Source organism: Betta splendens, chromosome 4 (assembly GCF_900634795.4).
Source record: "Betta splendens chromosome 4, fBetSpl5.4, whole genome shotgun sequence".
Lineage (NCBI taxonomy): Eukaryota > Metazoa > Chordata > Actinopteri > Anabantiformes > Osphronemidae > Betta > Betta splendens.
The window spans coordinates 16,110,074-16,127,655 of NC_040884.2; the positions used below are offsets into that span (position 1 = coordinate 16,110,074).

The 17,582-nt window shown below is 46.9% G+C and overlaps 2 protein-coding genes across 5 annotated transcripts; both read right to left on the minus strand.

Annotated features, from left to right (window-relative positions):
* Positions 1-578: 578 nt before the first annotated feature.
* Positions 579-8,823, minus strand: oplah (5-oxoprolinase, ATP-hydrolysing). The gene is made up of 28 exons (XM_029147598.3): positions 8,664-8,823; positions 7,991-8,193; positions 7,718-7,909; positions 7,413-7,527; positions 7,080-7,203; positions 6,790-6,985; positions 6,548-6,713; positions 6,324-6,462; positions 6,068-6,135; positions 5,419-5,597; positions 5,224-5,334; positions 5,015-5,127; positions 4,678-4,848; positions 4,461-4,598; positions 4,183-4,321; positions 3,978-4,090; positions 3,752-3,903; positions 3,496-3,656; positions 3,309-3,410; positions 3,032-3,206; positions 2,765-2,949; positions 2,523-2,669; positions 2,299-2,433; positions 2,073-2,222; positions 1,805-1,962; positions 1,376-1,536; positions 1,188-1,285; positions 579-1,013 (listed from the first exon to the last, which is right to left on the minus strand). The coding sequence occupies exons 2-28, from the start codon at positions 8,159-8,161 to the stop codon at positions 861-863; spliced, it is 3,912 nt and encodes a 1,303-aa protein (XP_029003431.1). The 5' UTR covers positions 8,162-8,193; positions 8,664-8,823; the 3' UTR covers positions 579-860.
* Positions 8,824-9,068: 245 nt separating this feature from the next.
* On the minus strand, positions 9,069-17,043 carry shrprbck1r (sharpin and rbck1 related). 4 transcript variants are annotated; one of them, XM_029148384.1, is made up of 14 exons: positions 16,324-17,043; positions 15,644-15,818; positions 14,911-14,982; positions 14,674-14,815; positions 14,471-14,561; positions 14,044-14,365; positions 13,638-13,717; positions 13,376-13,546; positions 12,035-12,195; positions 11,750-11,861; positions 11,467-11,646; positions 11,228-11,326; positions 10,970-11,113; positions 9,069-10,813 (listed from the first exon to the last, which is right to left on the minus strand). In XM_029148384.1, exons 1-14 carry the CDS (start codon positions 16,600-16,602, stop codon positions 10,733-10,735), a joined length of 2,109 nt encoding a protein of 702 aa, XP_029004217.1. In that variant the 5' UTR covers positions 16,603-17,043; the 3' UTR covers positions 9,069-10,732. The 4 variants fall into 4 exon arrangements, with proteins under 4 accessions (XP_029004217.1, XP_029004215.1, XP_029004216.1 ...); XM_029148382.2 differs by having other exon boundaries at positions 13,617-13,717; XM_029148383.1 differs by having other exon boundaries at positions 13,638-13,723.
* Positions 17,044-17,582: the final 539 nt, after the last annotated feature.

The following is a 17,582-nucleotide window of genomic DNA, read 5'->3' on the forward strand; positions in this document are numbered from 1 at the left end:
ATCCCAGATACCATCTGGGCCTTAAATCATACACAGTGGTAGTGATCTATTAATGGGGGAACTAGCTTTGTTCTGTCTGTGGCATCTGTGTCAGTTTCCAGCAGACACAGCTGATTTACATCACCAGTCCAGGAGCTGTCAGCCTCCTGCTGCTTCCACTATCTCTTTATCAGCTACCTACGCATGCCTGCACTCCCCCGCCTCCCTTCCTCCTCTGCTCCCTGATCACTCCTGACCCAGAGACAGGAGGAGGGACACCACTTTGTCCCCTTCCCCCGTTTACAAACACACACACCCATTCTAGGTCGCATCTCAACACTGCCTCATGAATTTACATGTACGACCGGCGGTCACACTGGGCCTGGGTGGCTTTTGTGCAACTCGTCCTGATTTAAGTGCCGCTGCAAAAACAACTTCCCTGCTTCATCTACTTTCTGCATACATAATGGAGAAACTGATGAGAAAAAAATGTATTCATTCATCTTTTTATGAACATGGTCTCAGCTGTTTCTTCAGCTCTATCTTTAAAATGTATGAGGTGAAACTGAGGACACACGAGGAAAACACCAACAATCACATCAGTAGAAATTAGATTTTAGTTTGTTCTCTGGAAATAGCAAAATAAATGTAATAGTTTAGTGAGGTTGATTTGTTAGTTAAGTGCTTGCTCCAGTTAAAACACTGACACTTGCTTCACATTATCATTAGAACTTACAAAACATTTCAATTGTCAAATAGGCCTGGAATGTATTTTTCCACTACATTAAGACGATCACTTTCAGTTTATTCTCTCCCTCATTTTGAAGAACGCTTTTGTCTGTGTCACAGTATTCTCTCTTTTTGTGACCTCTCTCGACCTGTCACACTCCCTCTTGTGCCAGTCTGAAGTCAAAGACGCTTCCTTTCTCGGAAAAAGTGTCATTCAAGCGCCTGCGCTTGGTCTGAGGTTTTGGGTTCCCTTCGCCTTCTCCTCCATATCCTCCACCTCCAGGGGTGTAGAGGCAGAACATGTCCTGTCAGGGGAGATGCGCAGACAAAGAGGATTTAAATGAAACCAACAGTTACCTCTTCCAAATCGATATATGGGAAAAATAAATCACAGTGTAATTAGATTGACAGGTTCTATATACATAAACTGTTATCTAGAAGTATTTTCTTAGTATTTCATTGACATGTTCTCATTTTACCCCAGGCTGAAGGCTGACACTGGTTTTGGCTCCCAGGTTCAGAACTCGGCCCTCTGCTCTGTGAAGCAGGTTCAACCCAGCGGCACCATCCTCACCTCCTGGAGGACAGATGACTCAGTAAACACAGCAAGGCAAAAACTCAAACAGCCCAACATCCCCTGGTGAAGAGGAGGAGGAGAAGTGTTTACCCTGGAGGCCGTAGGGGCGGGTGGATCGTCTCTCAGTCAGTACAGACAGAATCACATTATTCCTAAACAAGAGTTTGCGGACCACGCCGTCGCCACCGCGGTATTTTCCTGCTCCTCCTGAACCGGGCCGCAAAGAAAACTCCTCCAAAATCACAGGATACCTGAACGTAAAAAGGAGAGCAGAAATAAACATAAAACTGAGTTGTTACAGCAAATTCAAAAGCTCATGTCGAGAGTGCCCCCTAGTGGTCATGATGGGGAGTACGTTTGAGTTACTTTTGCCCTATACCTTACAATTTTTGTTTTCCTTGCAAGATGCCTGTTGCCTGTGTCATACAGGCTCTAACAATAATCAGGTGGAATGCAAAAGTGTTGCAAGGAAACAAAAACCTCACCACCATGACCCTCATCAGACTCTGCATACGCCACCTTTTCTCCAGAATCTCTGGGTCTGTGATGCGGGTGTTGGTCATGTGACTGTGGACTCCACTCCTCCCGTTCCAGCCCGGTCCCGCCCCGGTGCCTCCAGCTACCGTTTCATAGTAACCAACCTTCTCATTGCCAAATGAAATGTTGTTCATGCAGCCCTGATGACACAAAAGACACAAAATAGGTTTGTCCTGTCGCTGCATAAAATTAGTAGCAAAAACAAATGGAATTTACATTAATTCGACCAGTCGATTGCTGCTGTTCCCACCTGTGAAGCGGCGCACACCTCAAACGCCCTGAAGATGACGTCCACCACTCTCTGGGATGTGAGGACGTTTCCTCCGACCACCGCTGCATTTGGGGAAGGTTGGAGAATCGAGCCAGGGGGGATGATGACGCTGATCGGTGTGAGACAACCCTAGATTTGAAAGAAGGAAGCAGATGAAACACTACATGACCACGGGTTATGGGTCGCTCGCCTAAAACATCCCTACCTGATTGAGGGGGATGTCCTGTCCAACCATGCACCGCAGGCAATAGATGAGAGCAGAGAGCGTGATGGCCCGCGGAGCGTTGCAGTTCCCCCAGACCTCTGTTCCCGTTCCCGTGAAGTCAAACACTGCACTGCCCTGCGGTGACGAAGGTTTCCACATTTTATCGTTTGTGCCCGTTTACCAGCCGTGCGCAGCAGAACGCTGAGGGGATTCTTCCCACTCACCTCGCTTTCGTCAATCTGGACCCGCAGTCTGATCGGCGTCCCGTCGTCCATGAAATCCTCCGCCTCCACCTCCAAGGAGCCGGTCAGCTGCTTTCGCCGACGGGCAAACTCTCTGAGCATGTCCCTCACTGCCAGCTCCGCGTTACTCTGAGACGCACGGGACGCAAACGCAGAACAAGCAGCGACTGCTACGATTACGTTTAGGACGCGCATTAGTTTTGCTGCGTTGCAGTCACAGCTACCTGAATGTATCCCATGTAGGCCTGGACCACAGCCAGGCCGTAGCTGTCAATCAACTCCTCCACCAGCTGGCTGCCTCTCTGATTGGCTGCCACCTGAGCCCGTAGGTCTGACAGGTTGTCATGGAGGTTACGAGTCCCGGAGCAGTCTGGGTACTGGGCCGGGGCCATCAGAGCCTCAGTAACAGCTGATATGGACACAGTGTGTAAATACAAACGAGTATTGGCATGGGTTAAGAACAGTGACTAGAAAGTGAAAGAGTTGATTACCTTCTTCTTGGAAGATCCCACCGGTCACGAGTTTGAAGGACGTGAAGACGGCACCCTCCTGCTGAAGACTGGTGGAGTGGGGGGGCATGGAGCCTGGAGTTATGCCACCGATGTCAGCGTGATGCCCCCTGCTGGCTACGAAGAACACTGGACCCCTCACCCCTTTTCTAAATACCTGTGGTGGGAAGAGGGAGGAGGAAAACATAAATAAAAACCCAGGAGTAGACGGAGGCGCAGGTACAAATGGGACTGATTCGTGTTGAGATGTGAAACTTACTGGTGTGATGACGGTGAGGTCTGGAAGGTGACTGCCTCCAGCACACGGATGGTTACTGAGGATCACATCCCCTTCTTTTAACTCGCTCTCCAATGATCTGATCTGGAAAACAAGAATGTAGGGATTTTCTTTACTCTCCACAGGCTGTGGTGCTTTAGCAGCCTGTAAAGACTTATATATTTCTTACTTGGTACTGGACAGTTTCTTGCATTGCACCCAGATGGACAGGGATGTGAGGCGCATTGGACACCAGACCACCATCGGGTCCAAATACAGCGCAGGAGAAGTCAAGGCGCTCCTTGATGTTTGTGGAGATTGAGGTCCTCTGCAGGACTCGGCCCATCTGCTCTGTAGAGCGAGATGAACAAACAGATCCCAGCTTTTTAATTGCTTCTCCCCACGCTCCATCCAAGTCTCCATCGCGCCTTTCTGTGGCGCTCTACCTGCTATGCTCATGAAGCGGTGAGAGAAGATGGAGAGTTGCACCGTGTTGAGCTCGGTGCCGAGCGCACAGTGAGGATCCGAGCCGACCGTCATGCAAACGTCGCCCTCTTCTGTCAGGTGGGCCTCACAGCAGGGCTCCACCAGAATGGTGCTGATTCAAGAGCAAATAAATACAATAGATTGATTCATTTCAAAGCTATGAACAGTGGAAGGTGGAAGACTCACCTGTTTTTGTCAATGATGACGGCTGGTCCCTGGATGCTGTGACCGCACGGCAGCTCCTCCCACAGATACACCTTCGTGTCCAGGTATCCATCCTCAAAGTAGCACTTGGTTACCTACACAGCGGTGATTCAAATCTCCAGTCATTGTGAGTGTCAGAATGATCATTGTGCAGCAGTGTCTGTGTTCTGTCAGAAGCTCCATATACCATGACGGGTTTGGCCTGTCCAAGTCTGCTGTTTATCGCGTACGCTGATTTGATGCCAGATTTGCCACAACCCCTCACTCTGATGTCATCAACCATGATGGGTCTGTCTGGGATGGTGAATCCAAACTCCTTCAGGTAACTACAAGTACAAAGAACGCTCAACGTATATGAGTAGTGTAAATGAAAGTCGACTCCGATGTTTACTGAGCTTATCTCCTATGGACGAAAACGACGCATTAATTTTATTCAGTGAGAAAGTCAGGAAACACTGTGCAAACCGTTTGGTGAAGGCGCTGCGGAAGTCGCCAGCTCGACAGGACTGAGCGTCGCCGCGGTTCCCGGCAGCCGTAACCATGAGAGCGCAGTCGGTTCCCTCGTAGCGCATGTGGAGGAAAACCTGGGTGCTTATCTGGGAGCTGAAAAGGACAAGAGATGAAGATCCACTCCAGCCTGTGGGCTCGTCTCGTGTTTACTTTGCGTTCTTCGTGTGCTGACCCGCTGAACCCGCGTGCACGGAGCGTGTGGTGGCAGCGTTCGGACAGATCCTCAACCCGACGGTCGAGCTCCGGGAAACAGCGCGGCTCGTACCGCAGCGAGCACGGCTCCTGCACCTCCTCCACGACGTCGGCTAGAGCCAGACCGTAGGCCGACAGCACGCCGCTGTACCTGACCACACACACACACACACACACACACACACACACACACACACACACACACACACACACACACACACACACACACACACACACACACACACACACACACACACACACACACGCTTTACAGCTGAACATGCTGCACACGAATGAGACTATACCACAGAACCTACTTATGAATGAAGACGGTCTTCATCCCCAGGGATCGGGCTATGGCACAGGCATGCTGCCCCCCGGCGCCCCCGAAACATGCCAACACATGGCGAGAGGTGTCATGGCCCTTAGCCTGGGAGGTGGGCGAGGATACAAGCAGAAACAAGCAAGTGTAAAGAAAGAATGATCATAAATTACGAGACACCTTATTATTAACAGTAAAAAGTACCTGCGTGAGAGCTCTGATTGGTCGGCACATGGCCTCGTTAGCGACTCGAATGAAACCCATGGCCACCTCCTCCACGCTCATCTCTGATGGGCTGTTGTCTGAATGGTTTGCCTTCAAATTAAAAGAGACTTATTAATAGGCCTTAAAATGAACTGTGACAAGTTGAATGCTCTGCTCAGTGTTGTGCAGCATTACGGCCTGCGACTGGTTAGAAGACAAGAACGCGTTGATCTCCTGGGTGAGAAGGCGGAAGTGGTTCATGGTCTCCTCCAAACACAAGGGTTCGTCCTCCCCAGGACCAAAGATCTTTGGGAAGAAGGCAGGCAGCAGGCGGCCCAGGGCGAGGTTAGCATCGGTTACAGTAAGAGGCCCACCTGCAAAGACACAAACAGACTTTTGTACACTTTGTTTCAGTTTCTACCATTTCTAGGTCACCCTGTGAGAAACACAGTGCTAAAACAATAAAGCACTGAAGTTTATGCTTGAAATGAAATCACCACTAAGCAACTCTCCCACAGGGCACAAAAAAAAAACATGAAAGACTTCATTTTCTTTTAGTTAGAGCAAATTACAGCAACTGTTTAATATGAGTGGTTATTATTTCATTATATGAAATTATTTATACAAGTATAATTGGACGGATCAGGTAAACACCCACACCGCTACTCGTTATGCCCTTGATAGATGCTGAAACAGCAAGACGCACGATTGTCTTTTAAAGAATGGATGAAGAATCTGAGGGTGAAGAAAGTTAACTACTATTTATTACAATGTGGACTTAGATGAGAAAAAGTACCTTTGAAAAAAACTAGAGACTGGTGGAAAATAAAGAGTCTTTCATTACCTTTTCTGTAACAGGCTGGTCCTGGATGTGCACCTGCAGACTCTGGTCCAACCACAAACATCCCAGATCTAAGGGGGGAGGACAGGAAGTGAGAATTATAATTATAGAGAGGAACCAGAGATCGCAGGATAAACAGAAATAAGCAAAGGGGAAAAAAATAATCAAAAGTACATAAAACTGTCACAACAGAGTTGGTGCTGCCTCCGATTTTTCACCCTTGCTCCATCTAAAAGGCGTTCAGTATTTGTATCCTGACCTGAAGAAGAGCCGGGACCCTCCGCCTGCAGCCACAGTGTTTATGTCCAGCTGCGGCGCCTGCAAGGTGACTCCGGCTGTGGTAGCCTCGAAGACGTGTTCGTACTGGCCCGCGTACCGGCTCACATCGGTGGACGTTCCTGCAGCGGCAAACAGGCGTGAGTTGAACGGTGCTCAGCTGCTTTGAGCATCAAAAGCCAGTAGGACTCCCCCAACATGCCTCACCTCCCATGTCAAAGCCAATCACGGGGTTCTCCTCCGAGCGGCTGTAGGAGGTAACGGCGTATCCCACCACGCCTCCCGCCGGGCCAGAGAGAACGGCTCGGGAGCCACAGAACTGGTCCATGGGAGTCAGGCCTCCATCGGACTGCATGAACAGGACGTCCACATCCTGAGGAAACGCACATTCGGAAACAGGGTCCCACGTGGACGCCCAGGTACTGGAAAACCCTAAAACTGTTCGTCACCTTAAGACAATCCTTGAAGCCGGAGGTGAAGCCTTTTAAATACTGGCGGATTTTGGGGGTGAGGTAGGCGTCAGCACAGACCGTGTAGCCCCGAGGCACCGCCCGCACCATGGGCATGACCTCGCTGGACAGAGACACCTGGGTGAAGCCCAGCCGCCGAGCCAGAGCGCCCACGGCCTTCTCGTGATCAGACCACCTGAAAGAGAGAGAGAGGGAAAGGGTCAAGTTTGAAGGTCGGACTTAATGCGCTTCCGTGCGTAAAAGGCCCAGACAAACGGCGTGACGCTGACGTGTACGAGTGCAGCAGGAGCACGGCCAGGCTGCGGATGCCGCGGGACAGGACTCCTCTCAGGTCGTCCTCAACCCGCTCCAAATCCAGGTCCCTCCACAGCTCCAGAGCATCGCCGGTGCTGCCTGGGAAACACCCCCACACAGATTATCTGGATTACTTCAACGCGCACAGGCAGGCAGTCAGGCCATGCTTTCAATGGAAAGGACAGGTCCGTAAACTAAACACAATGTAATGGTTGATATAATGTTGACAAGACTGGACCAGACCCAAGAGCACAGTAACCATTACCTTTGAACAGCAAAGTCTAATAACTTCAGCACCAGTTCCACACCTGTGACGATGCGTTTGGGGTCCTTCCTGGGCAGACGGCAGCCGTCCTGCACCAGAACGACTCGCTCGTCCACCTCCACCACCTCCTCATAGACGACGTCAGGCACAGCCACCTCCTGTCAGGACAGAGCAACACCGGTTCAACCAGACTCCGGCTGGCTGTGTAACAGAGCGTAGGCATTCACAGCACGAGTGAATCTTTACCTATAGTCCAGTAATTCATCTACATTCCTCATGCAATCATGAAAACTACCTTCACTTTGTATTTAAACATGGCTGAGTTTGCACAGAGGGACCAATACGAACCAAATCAAAGAGCTTGGGCCTGGCTTGTGTACCAATGTGCAGCAGGTCCTTGAATCCCTTGGTGACCAGGAGGGCGGCCCTTTCGCCCTTCCTCTCCAGCAGAGCGTTGGTCGCCACCGTCGTGCCCATTCGGATCCAGCCGATCAGAGACGTGTCCACGGGCTGCTCTCGAGGAAACACCTTGCCCGTTTCCTAAATGCAATGTAACCGTGGAGTTGTTTATACGGTACATCTCATCTGAAGACCGTGGGTCGATCCACCACGTACGCTGACCTCTTCCAGGACTCTGCGGATGCCCTCGGTCGGGGCGTCGTTGTAGTTCTGAGGGTCCCAGGACAAGAGTTTCAGGACCCGCTCGCGACCGTCAGGCAGCTGAGCAAACACGTCGGTGAAGGTGCCGCCGCGGTCAATGGCAAAGTTGAATTTGCCCACATGATCAGCCATAATGAAGAGAGAGGGGGGAGCTGATCCTGAGTCTGTTCAACGGGGGTCACATAAAAATACAGTGAGAGGGCGAATTAGAGTGGATGCATTCACAATATACTGATGAAGCAACAGGTGACACAATCAACCAAAACCAGTGTATGTAACTTATGTAAACCACCACTTCCAACTCTATCACACACGCTGAGAGGCATAATGCATTTATGTGGGCTGGAGAAATATTTGCTTTAAAAACGTATTTAATGTCGCTCCTGCTGCTGCTGCGCACAAAGCGGATCAGGTGACAAGCTGTCGGAGCCCCGCGGGAAAATCACCGAGCAGAACGGAGCCGAACGGATTCTGCACGACCGTTTTCCGCGCCGATCGACACAAGTTGGGGACGTATATGAGACGGCGCCCCCGCGGTTCGGTCTCTACGCGCACGGTGTCCGGCACGTGCGGCTGCAGCTCGAAGTGCGGAGGCCGACAGCGGGGACCGTCCGCGCGCGTTCTACTCACGCACCCGTCGACGTGTTGATCTTTGATAATCCGCTGACGGTGAAACGCGCTTCCGTCACTGCTCCAGCGTCGGTCCGACAGAAACGGGCCACGTTGAAGGAGCCGAACCAACACCGGAGACGTCGCGCCGCGCCCGGTTACGCGCTTGCTGCGGTTTAAACTCCGCCCCTCCAGCTAAAAGGAGCATGTGAGCCCAAGACAAAGCACATGGAGAGGTGTTCTATGAACTACAGTTTGTATAACATCATACAGTGACAAATGTTCTTTTTTCTAAGAAAGAAAAACGAATTCGTTGCATTCAGGTTCCCGCTGTTTCTCCAACATCCACCTTCCCAAATATATAGTCCAGTAAAAAGAAGACAGGATGAGTGAGTTCGTCAGTTTCAGGTTTACTCATACAAAGCATCAGTCAGTGTGAATGTCATTTATTGGTAATAAAGGCACAGTGGTTTTTTGCAAGACTTCTTATACGTGAACACAAGAAACACTGAAGATCTATTTATGGCTGGTCAGTGAGGGCAGTAGTGAGGGTGAGGATATTCTCTATTTTCATCAACTCAACAGAAGATGCTGTGGAAACTCACACTTATCTTAATTAATACATTTATACAAATATGAGTTAAATAATAATCAGATTTTCAGCACAGGTACAAAGCTTTCATATGATGTTAAGTACAGTCAAAGGTTCATGCTAATATCACCCAGTAAACTACATCAAGTGCCTTAATTAGACACATTAGTCTCTTCTTACAAAACATATCGAAGTGTTGCAATAATAACTTTTTGAAACCTGTTTAATTAGTGCAAGGAATTAGTACGGTGAAAAATGCAAACTCGAGGTGCTGAACTGAAAGTTTAACGTGTTTGATTAAACAAATGCAAACAAACAAACAAGAACGACAAGTAAAAGAAAAACCACATGTTCATGAAATACACCAGAGCGGCCGACACATCAGCTAGCAGCACAGACTCCCATATAAAGGCCACGATACCTGCTGCCCCCAGCATCAATAAGAGGCTTACTGCCAATCAATGCAGGGTAAATGTGAAAAATCTGCAGTCATGGCTTCTAAGACAACAAACTGATCAGTTTTTAAAGTAGTAAGACTTGTTAAAAAACAAACAAAAAAAAAAACTTGAAAAAATGTCTGAATCATTTGTTGCAAAAAATATGAGCTGTCGAAGCTTACAACATTTAAATCAAGTTACTTTCTTGAGAAATTTCAGGTATTTGTACTTTACTCTGGTAATAATGTGCTATGCTGCTTTACAGATTTTAGTTTACAGATTTCAATTACAAATACAGTGTTAAGGTCTTTTAAACGGCTGAGAATATCTTCATGCCACCTGTCGTTTATCAATCCACTTTTTATGTCATCCTTCAATACTGACATTGTCACCCATGTAATGTTTACTGGACTGCATTGCTTGTGAACTACAGAAAATGAACAACAAACAAAAAAAAAAAAACGACAACCTTCAAAACGTCTTTGGTAACATATCACCCACACACAAAAATAAACTCCATCTACGTTTTCAGTATATGCAGAAAATTGCATATCAAGAACTACAATCTCATAGCTTTTCCCAGAAAATGTCATCATAAAGACACTGTTACAGCTTTTGTGCACAAGAATAAGGCCACTTCAATTTACTGCTAGCATCTTAGTATACCGCTACCAAGACGGGAAACAACGTGTATATTGCTACATCCGCAGTGCACTTTAAAAAGGCACAGCACAAAAAAACTCTTTCAGTCACATTTATGGAGTGAATTTATGCTGAACACTAAATTAATTAATACCATGCCGTGTCCACTGTATTTCCCTGCCTGTAAGAGGATTAAGGTGAGTGTGTACACATAATTCCTGTCTTTTATACTAAAGCCAAGGACAGAGTACTTCGGCAGTTAGTACTGCTTAGAATATTGCTAAGAATAGTTCCAGTTGTAACAAGAAGCACAGTGATTTTTGACCTAAATAAACCTGTTTAAACACCTTCTCTTTTCTCTATTTCAGAGAAAAGCTCATTTCAGGTTTGAGCTTCAATTTCCTTTCTCCACCCTGGAGATGCTCAGTGGCAGTTCTGACACTTAGGATGGCATTTCTGGTTGTTGACGTTGCAGCGACATCCTCCACTGGTGTCTCCAGGCCCCTTGGAAAGCATGGAAAGACAGTTTGCAGTCCTTTAAATAGGTATTTAGCATTTACTGTATGTTGAGAGGCTAACTCACGAAGCTCATGGCTGATGAACAATAAGGAAATTAATTTGGGTTGCTAGATTAAAATGAGATAAGGGAACATCTCTTACCCCTGGGCCCCAGCGAGGCCCTCTAGTTACCCAACAGATCTCAGTGTGACAGACAGTGCAACGTAGCCAATCGCATCCATCCCTCTTCTGCACAATGATGCTGCACTGGGGACAGTGCATGGCCTCTCCCGACTGCACCAGAGTCTGTATGTGAAACGTAAAGCATAAGGATGTGGAAAAAAAGTCACAAGTCCATCTCACTGGTATTCAGAATGTTTGTAGGTACAGACCAGACTATTACACAAAACTATAGCTCACCTTTAGTAGATGTGTTGTCCTCCGTGCGGCAGAATCATTTATAGCACGAGCTGCTAGATCATCCTGGTATTGCTTACAGTTCATTCCCTCGTGAATAGACTATAGAGAAAAAACAGAGTGAAACATATCTGCTTATTTCAGAGAATAATTAGTTATTTATTAAGTAAACAATTTGGTTCGAGCTATGCACACAGTTCTAAACATATAAACCACATGGTTAGAATGTTGAGATTAAAAACCTTGCAAATGAGGCAGTTGTGTTTCCCACAGACAGGACAATGGAAGACATTGACTGTGTCCTCGTACACACACCAGCCTGTACAGTCTGGAGTGGCACAGTGATAGCTGCCCTCACACCGAGACTCTGCCACTGACAGGCCTCTCTGCAGCCAACGCTCATATTCCTCTGCTGGCACCAACTGTTAAGGGGAAAGAGATATTAATAGCAACACCAACTCATAATGCACCTATGGTGAAGGTTCTGGATCTTGACTTGGTGTATCAGTGGCACAGTGAACTCACAGCTTTGATCTCACGTTCCTGCAGGAAGCAGGTACAGGAATATGTGTCATCTCTGTAAGGACAGGACACCTCAGGCTCCTCAGTCAGCATGATGACTGAGCGCAAGCACTCTCTGCCCAAACATAACGGAAAAGTCAGAATCATTGCACATATCTAGGATATTCATCCAGGATAGAAAATAAAAGACAGTGAGGCCATTTTATGAGCTAAACACCCATTTTTGCCCTAAATCTTTTTTCACCCTCCACGTGACGCAGATTTTCCATTCGATCTGAATCATCTTACCGGCAGAAACAGTGGAGACACTCCCTTAGCAGAACTCCCTCTCCAGGCTGCAGGTCAATGTAGCATATCCTGCACTCCACAGGCTCTGGGTTAGGCACCAGGTCTTGGCCATCCATCATCACCAGCCGGGCAAAATTCTCCATGCGCTCCTCTTCCTTTGCCTGAGAAAAAGGTGGTGTGTTTTTATTAAAGCTTAAACACATTACACCACTACTATTCTATTTGGTTTGTGTTCATTAGGAAAAAAAAAAGTAATCGGTCTTATACCACATACAATTTCAAACACATAAATACATGCAGACACCCATTGTGTATAAACATTTTATTTTTTTATTTTTTTGTTTGAGTAAAAGTGCAAAATTAACAAATAAAAGAAATACATTCAATTTAGTGGCAACCTCTGGCCATTATGAGTTCATTGAGGAGTCACTATGTAAAACGTCAACAGTGATTATGATAATCAAGCTAGAATGTCAATACATTTGTAGTCAGAGCGTGCTGCAGTGATTTTGTGTGACTAAACATCCGTCTTTGTCACGTTAACGGTGAATCATGGTCTCTAATGTACAGCATTGGTCAGAATGCTCCTTTCACCTTGGCAATATTTGCACATTTTCATTAAATGTGACATAAACATTCCACTAGTGTCTCTACTACGGGATATCATACTAAACACTGGATCACATCGTGTATCCATACATCAACTGTACGACTTATTCGCAATACTAGGTATTGTGCTTTTCCAAACAAGCTTACTACCTACACTACATTCAATTCAAGACAGAAACACCCAAACCATATGCTTTCAGTTCAAGCATATATGTAAATGTGCATACAAACACAAGAATTTGTCTCTCAGGGTAATTAAAAAGTGAGTGTCCTCTAGAGTGCATCAAAAAGATCGGACGGTGAATAAACATGGAGTATGTGTCTTTTTAGTAGTCCTGGTCCAGGTTAAACAGGAGTGAGTTGTTTTGAGCCATAGTACTCCTCAGCACCTCTCTTCTCCCTTTCTCCTTCAAAAAACAGAGACAGAAGAGAAGAGAGTCAACCTGAGAGAGCGTGCACGTTTGAATTCACTGTCAATCATTTAATTTCAACCTTGCCTCTTTGCTGTGGCCAATTTAGAGCCGCGTGTTCAATATTAGTTCTCTGTATTTGTCACTAAAGGGCAAAGTTTGAGCTGTTCCCTTTTCTGTCCTGAGGCGTGTGTGTAAACAAGCTTTTACTCTGCTCTATATACGGGTGAGGTAAACTCTCGCCGCATGCATATAGGTGTTTGATTGTAGATGTAGGTCTGCAGGTGCACAAGATGTATTTATGGTGAAAGCATATTCCTACCTGCTGGTATTGTCTGATAGCTTCCTTCTCCTTTTGTATCCGTCTGAGCTCCAGTGCATCGGGTCGGTATCCATCGGGGATGACATAGTTGTCAGGGCGATTTGTGCTGCAGATTTCACAGCCAGGCCGAGTTGGTTTGTTAATGTAAGTGCAAGAAGGGCATGACCAACCCTGTAAAACAGATTAAGCATTGAAATAATGATAAATAAAATAAAAAAAACTATATGTTGCTGTTAAATACCTGGGAGGAGGCTTTACTAACGGTCAGTGCTTTGTTCAGTTGTGGCATGTCTAGGTTGGTGAGATCTTTGATCTCAAAGATGTTTCCTCGCTCTGGAACACCTGAAACTTTTCAAAGGGGAGAACATAAAGAAAAGTGATAAAAGAAACATGTGGTTCATTAAATTATTACTACAGAACAAATAACATTAAACTATTAAACATTACTATCTTAAGATGAATTATTCTGCAGAATATTTATTCTACAAACAAAATGACAATAAATGCAAATGCAAGCCTTTAGATATTGCCATGAAAATATATTTGCTTAGGGGCACCAAGAATAAAAAAAAAATTAATTACTCTATTGACCAGCATGCATATCTAAACTCCAAATGTCACCACATAACTCTGAAGTGTGACTAAAGGTGATCTTCTGAGCCACTCACCAGTGTTCTTGCTGGTGTGGAGTCTAGGAGGCAGAGTGGTATACGGTCTCCAGTCCTGAGATGTGGCGCTGTTTGCAGAGGTAGTAGGGAGTTGAGGGGTGTGCAGCGACAGTGATGTGGGACTGAGAAGAAGGGCGCTCTCCTGGTCCTGCTGGAGAGCCTGGCGCGTTAAGCGGGCGTGACGCGCCGACAGGAGGTACAGGAAGGCTGGGTCGCCGTCCTGCCGAACGCCGTATGAGGCGAGAGTGCGCTGGTCTGTGCACAGGCATTGGCCAATCACCCACCGCTGCACCCGTGGGTGAAAACCATATTCTAGGAACATCTGAGAACGTAGACAAGGAAAGCAAATGAGATCAACAGTGAAAGAGGAAAACGATAATGAGCAAAATAACAGGGCTGTGAAAGGAAAGAATGAATAGGAGACTACCTGCTGTTTCAGTGCGGCGGTAGTCATATGCTGAAAAACTTTCAGAGTGACACAACAAGATGTAGTAGAATCTTCAACTATAACAGTCAAACTGTAAAATAAAGTTGAAACACATCCCATCAGACAAGCCTACTGAATATCCTACACCATCAATCATTCAATTATGCTTTGACATGCTAATCTTTTTCAAACAACATTCCCACTTGATTTCAGTGTCTTCATAGCCTTGGGCAGAGGGCTGAATCTTAAGAGCAGCTCGTTGTCTAGCGAGTGTGGCAGCGAAGACCGAAGCCGACTGCGAGTCGCCCGCTTCTATGGCACGGCTCAACTCAATGCAGGTGTCCTCTGCCGATGCAAACGTACATGACACGCGAATAAGTTAACAAGAATGGAGAAAAAGGTCAGGTTATGTTCAAAAGAAAGAAGTCCAATAAACAAACCTGTTTGTTGCAAGGCCGAAGTGTTCTGACAATGGAGGCCATCCAGGGAGCTGCCCTGCTGCTGAGGAGGTGCTGCCAAGGAAACATTGAACCAGAATTATTTATAGTCTTCCAACTCATAATGTTTTGTACTTCTTAGACAAAAGAACTATCTCTCAAGAGAAGTATTTAATGGTTTCTGGAGCATCATACCCTAACCTAGGCCTCTTCTAAAAGGTCCCTCAGCTTAAATCTGCTTGGCTTACAAGGGGAGATTCCCAGGGAGGATTCCTACATCTGTGCTTTCAGCTATATTAAGAGAGCTGGAAAACATGGGCCTGGGTTTGGTTACAGCTACAGCTCCTGAACTCCACAGTCATTCCTAGCACTAGAGTGCACAATTGTTATAGGGGGTGCATTGGGGGGGGGGTTACTCTGAATACATTTGGACCCACTGCGTAACAGAACCACCCGATCCCCTCACCTATATAGAGTTTGAATAAACAAATGATTGTATGATTGTAGAGTTATATCTAGTTTTCCCTTTCTTTGCCTCTCAAGCCAAGATATAAAGTTTGGTTGCAGTGGTTAACCTCCATGCCACTTGTGTTTAAAAGCATGGACCGGACCAGTGAAGCGCTCCTCCGTCTGAGATGCTCACATGACCGTGATGCAAGTACATTTTCACCATTTTCCCCTGCGCTCCTGGTGACTAAAGCAGAAATGTGCTGATGTGATAAGATAAGAGCCTGACCTCTGTGCGCTTCTCTCAATGACGACATCACCACGGTAGCCCACTCCTGGGCCTCTTTGTCGGAGCGGAAGTTGAAGCTGATGCGGTCACATGGAGGAGCCACCAAGCTCAGCTCGTGACACTTCGGGGACTTCACTTCATAGTTGACCGCCCTCAAATCAAACTCAGCAATGGTCTGGGAATAAAGCAGGAAAGAGCGAGAATGAGAGGGGATGAGGCAAACAGCAAATAGTACAAGCTCTGTAGGTAGTTGCTGACGTGACGAGATGAAAGCACTTGACAACAACCCTCATGAATCCTTTTCTTAATACAAAACTCAAGCATCTCGTAAGAACCTGTTGCTTTGTGTTGAACTTGTAACACTCCCACTTTTATGCATGCCTTCACATTCCCAGCGAGCCAGGCAAAACAGAATGGCATGGAGTGCATAAAGTACATATCTGTGACACGTTAAAGAGTTATGAATCAGGTTAATCCAGCTCTGACCACAACTTAGATGTTTAAAAGCCCACTAGTGGAGGTTTACTTTCACAGTAACACACACAAGCACTGGTCATTAGTATGAATTTATATCTAGCTGTATTGAAATTGGACTTCCATTAAAGAAGACAGGCAGGACCCCGATCATAACAATCCCATGACTACTACTGTAGCTACCGGTGTTGCCACCGTCCACCCACCGCACTCCGGCCGGTCCCGCCGCCGCCGTCCTGCAGCGACAGCCGGAATTCCCCGGATTTCCCCGGGTCCATGCTGAGCTGCAGGCGGAGCGACTCGTCGCCCGCTCCCGGAAGACACAGCGGCCGAATCCCCGAGTGACACACCGACACCCGCGCCGACATGAGCACGGTCGGGCAGGCGAGTTGCGGCGGCGAGGCCCCGTAGTGAGCGGGGAGGGCGGCGGGCTGGTCCGGCGTGAAGCCCGGGCTCGAGGTCCAACCGCCCGAACTCAGCGACATCCTGCCGACAGGCTCATGTAGAAGACAAGCACACGGGCGCCGCGGGCTGCTTTACCCGCCGTCCCACGCCGCCCCTGCCCCCTGGTTCGAGGAGACTTCGGGGGTAATTTCTCACATTGTACCTCGCTGATGAAACTTATCGTCGGCTAAATGTGCATCGTCCTCCCGGCGGCAGGAAGCGAGTCCGTGGACGGTGACAGCAGTTTGAAGCGACTTAAAAACTAGTCCAAGCTCAAGCTTTCACTTCTCTTTTCCGCTTCAACTAAAGCCGCGGCCTCGGAGACGTTTAATGTTTCTTCCAAGCTGCGACGCGTCAACAAAAAAACCCTTTTGCGGCAGTAAATACGCTCGTTGACGCCGAGGTACCCGCTGTAAGCTACTTTGAAATTGTCGTAACGCCGATATGTTGTTGGAGCTCGAGCATTTGCTTCGCACCGCGCATGCGCTGTTTTAAGGGTGACGTAAGCTTTTACAATATTTATGAAGGCTGTTGCTTTTATTAGCTGCACGAAAGACGAGGTTGTTTAGATCGTCTGTTAGATGATTTTATGGGTCACGTTTATTATATTTATTTTAGATGCAGCGACCGTCCTTTTCAAGTTAATGTTTAATGTTTAATTTTCCTTTAATCTAATGCAATAAAATCTGTGTTTGTTTACGTCTGTACAAGTGTGTGTGGGTGTGTGTTTGTGTGCTGTGTTTGACCACAAAGGGGCAGCAAAGCACCCAACACCATTCTTTATTCCATTATTGCTTTAATACTTTTAATGTGACTGAACTACATTCAGTCAAGCTATATTTGTTTCTGTGCTTCACATAATTGCATAATGCATTATTTTGAGTTTGTTTACAATACAGTTCTCATCAGCTTTGACTTGGGGCTTTCTTTTTTGACATATGTTGAGGCTGTAGAAATTTAAACAAATTACATGAGACTCACATAACGAACATATGATCTCTACCCCAAAAGCCGCGGATCC

Excerpts from the sequence above, each read along its gene's own strand:
- oplah (XM_029147598.3), bottom strand. The coding sequence starts at position 8,161 with ATGGCTGATCATGTGGGCAAATTCAACTTTGCCATTGACCGCGGCGGC. Across the intron at positions 6,986-7,079 it reads CTCCTGCTGCACTCGTACAC|GTGGTCTGATCACGAGAAGG; the intron begins GTCAGCGTCACG and ends TCTCTCTTTCAG. Across the intron at positions 5,598-6,067 it reads ACCAGCCTGTTACAGAAAAG|GTGGGCCTCTTACTGTAACC; the intron begins GTAATGAAAGAC and ends GTGTCTTTGCAG.
- shrprbck1r (XM_029148381.1), bottom strand. The coding sequence starts at position 16,602 with ATGTCGCTGAGTTCGGGCGGTTGGACCTCGAGCCCGGGCTTCACGCCG. Across the intron at positions 11,862-12,034 it reads TGTCTCCACTGTTTCTGCCG|AGAGTGCTTGCGCTCAGTCA; the intron begins GTAAGATGATTC and ends ATGTTTGGGCAG. Across the intron at positions 10,814-10,969 it reads GGCCTCGCTGGGGCCCAGGG|GGGCCTGGAGACACCAGTGG; the intron begins GTAAGAGATGTT and ends ATGCTTTCCAAG.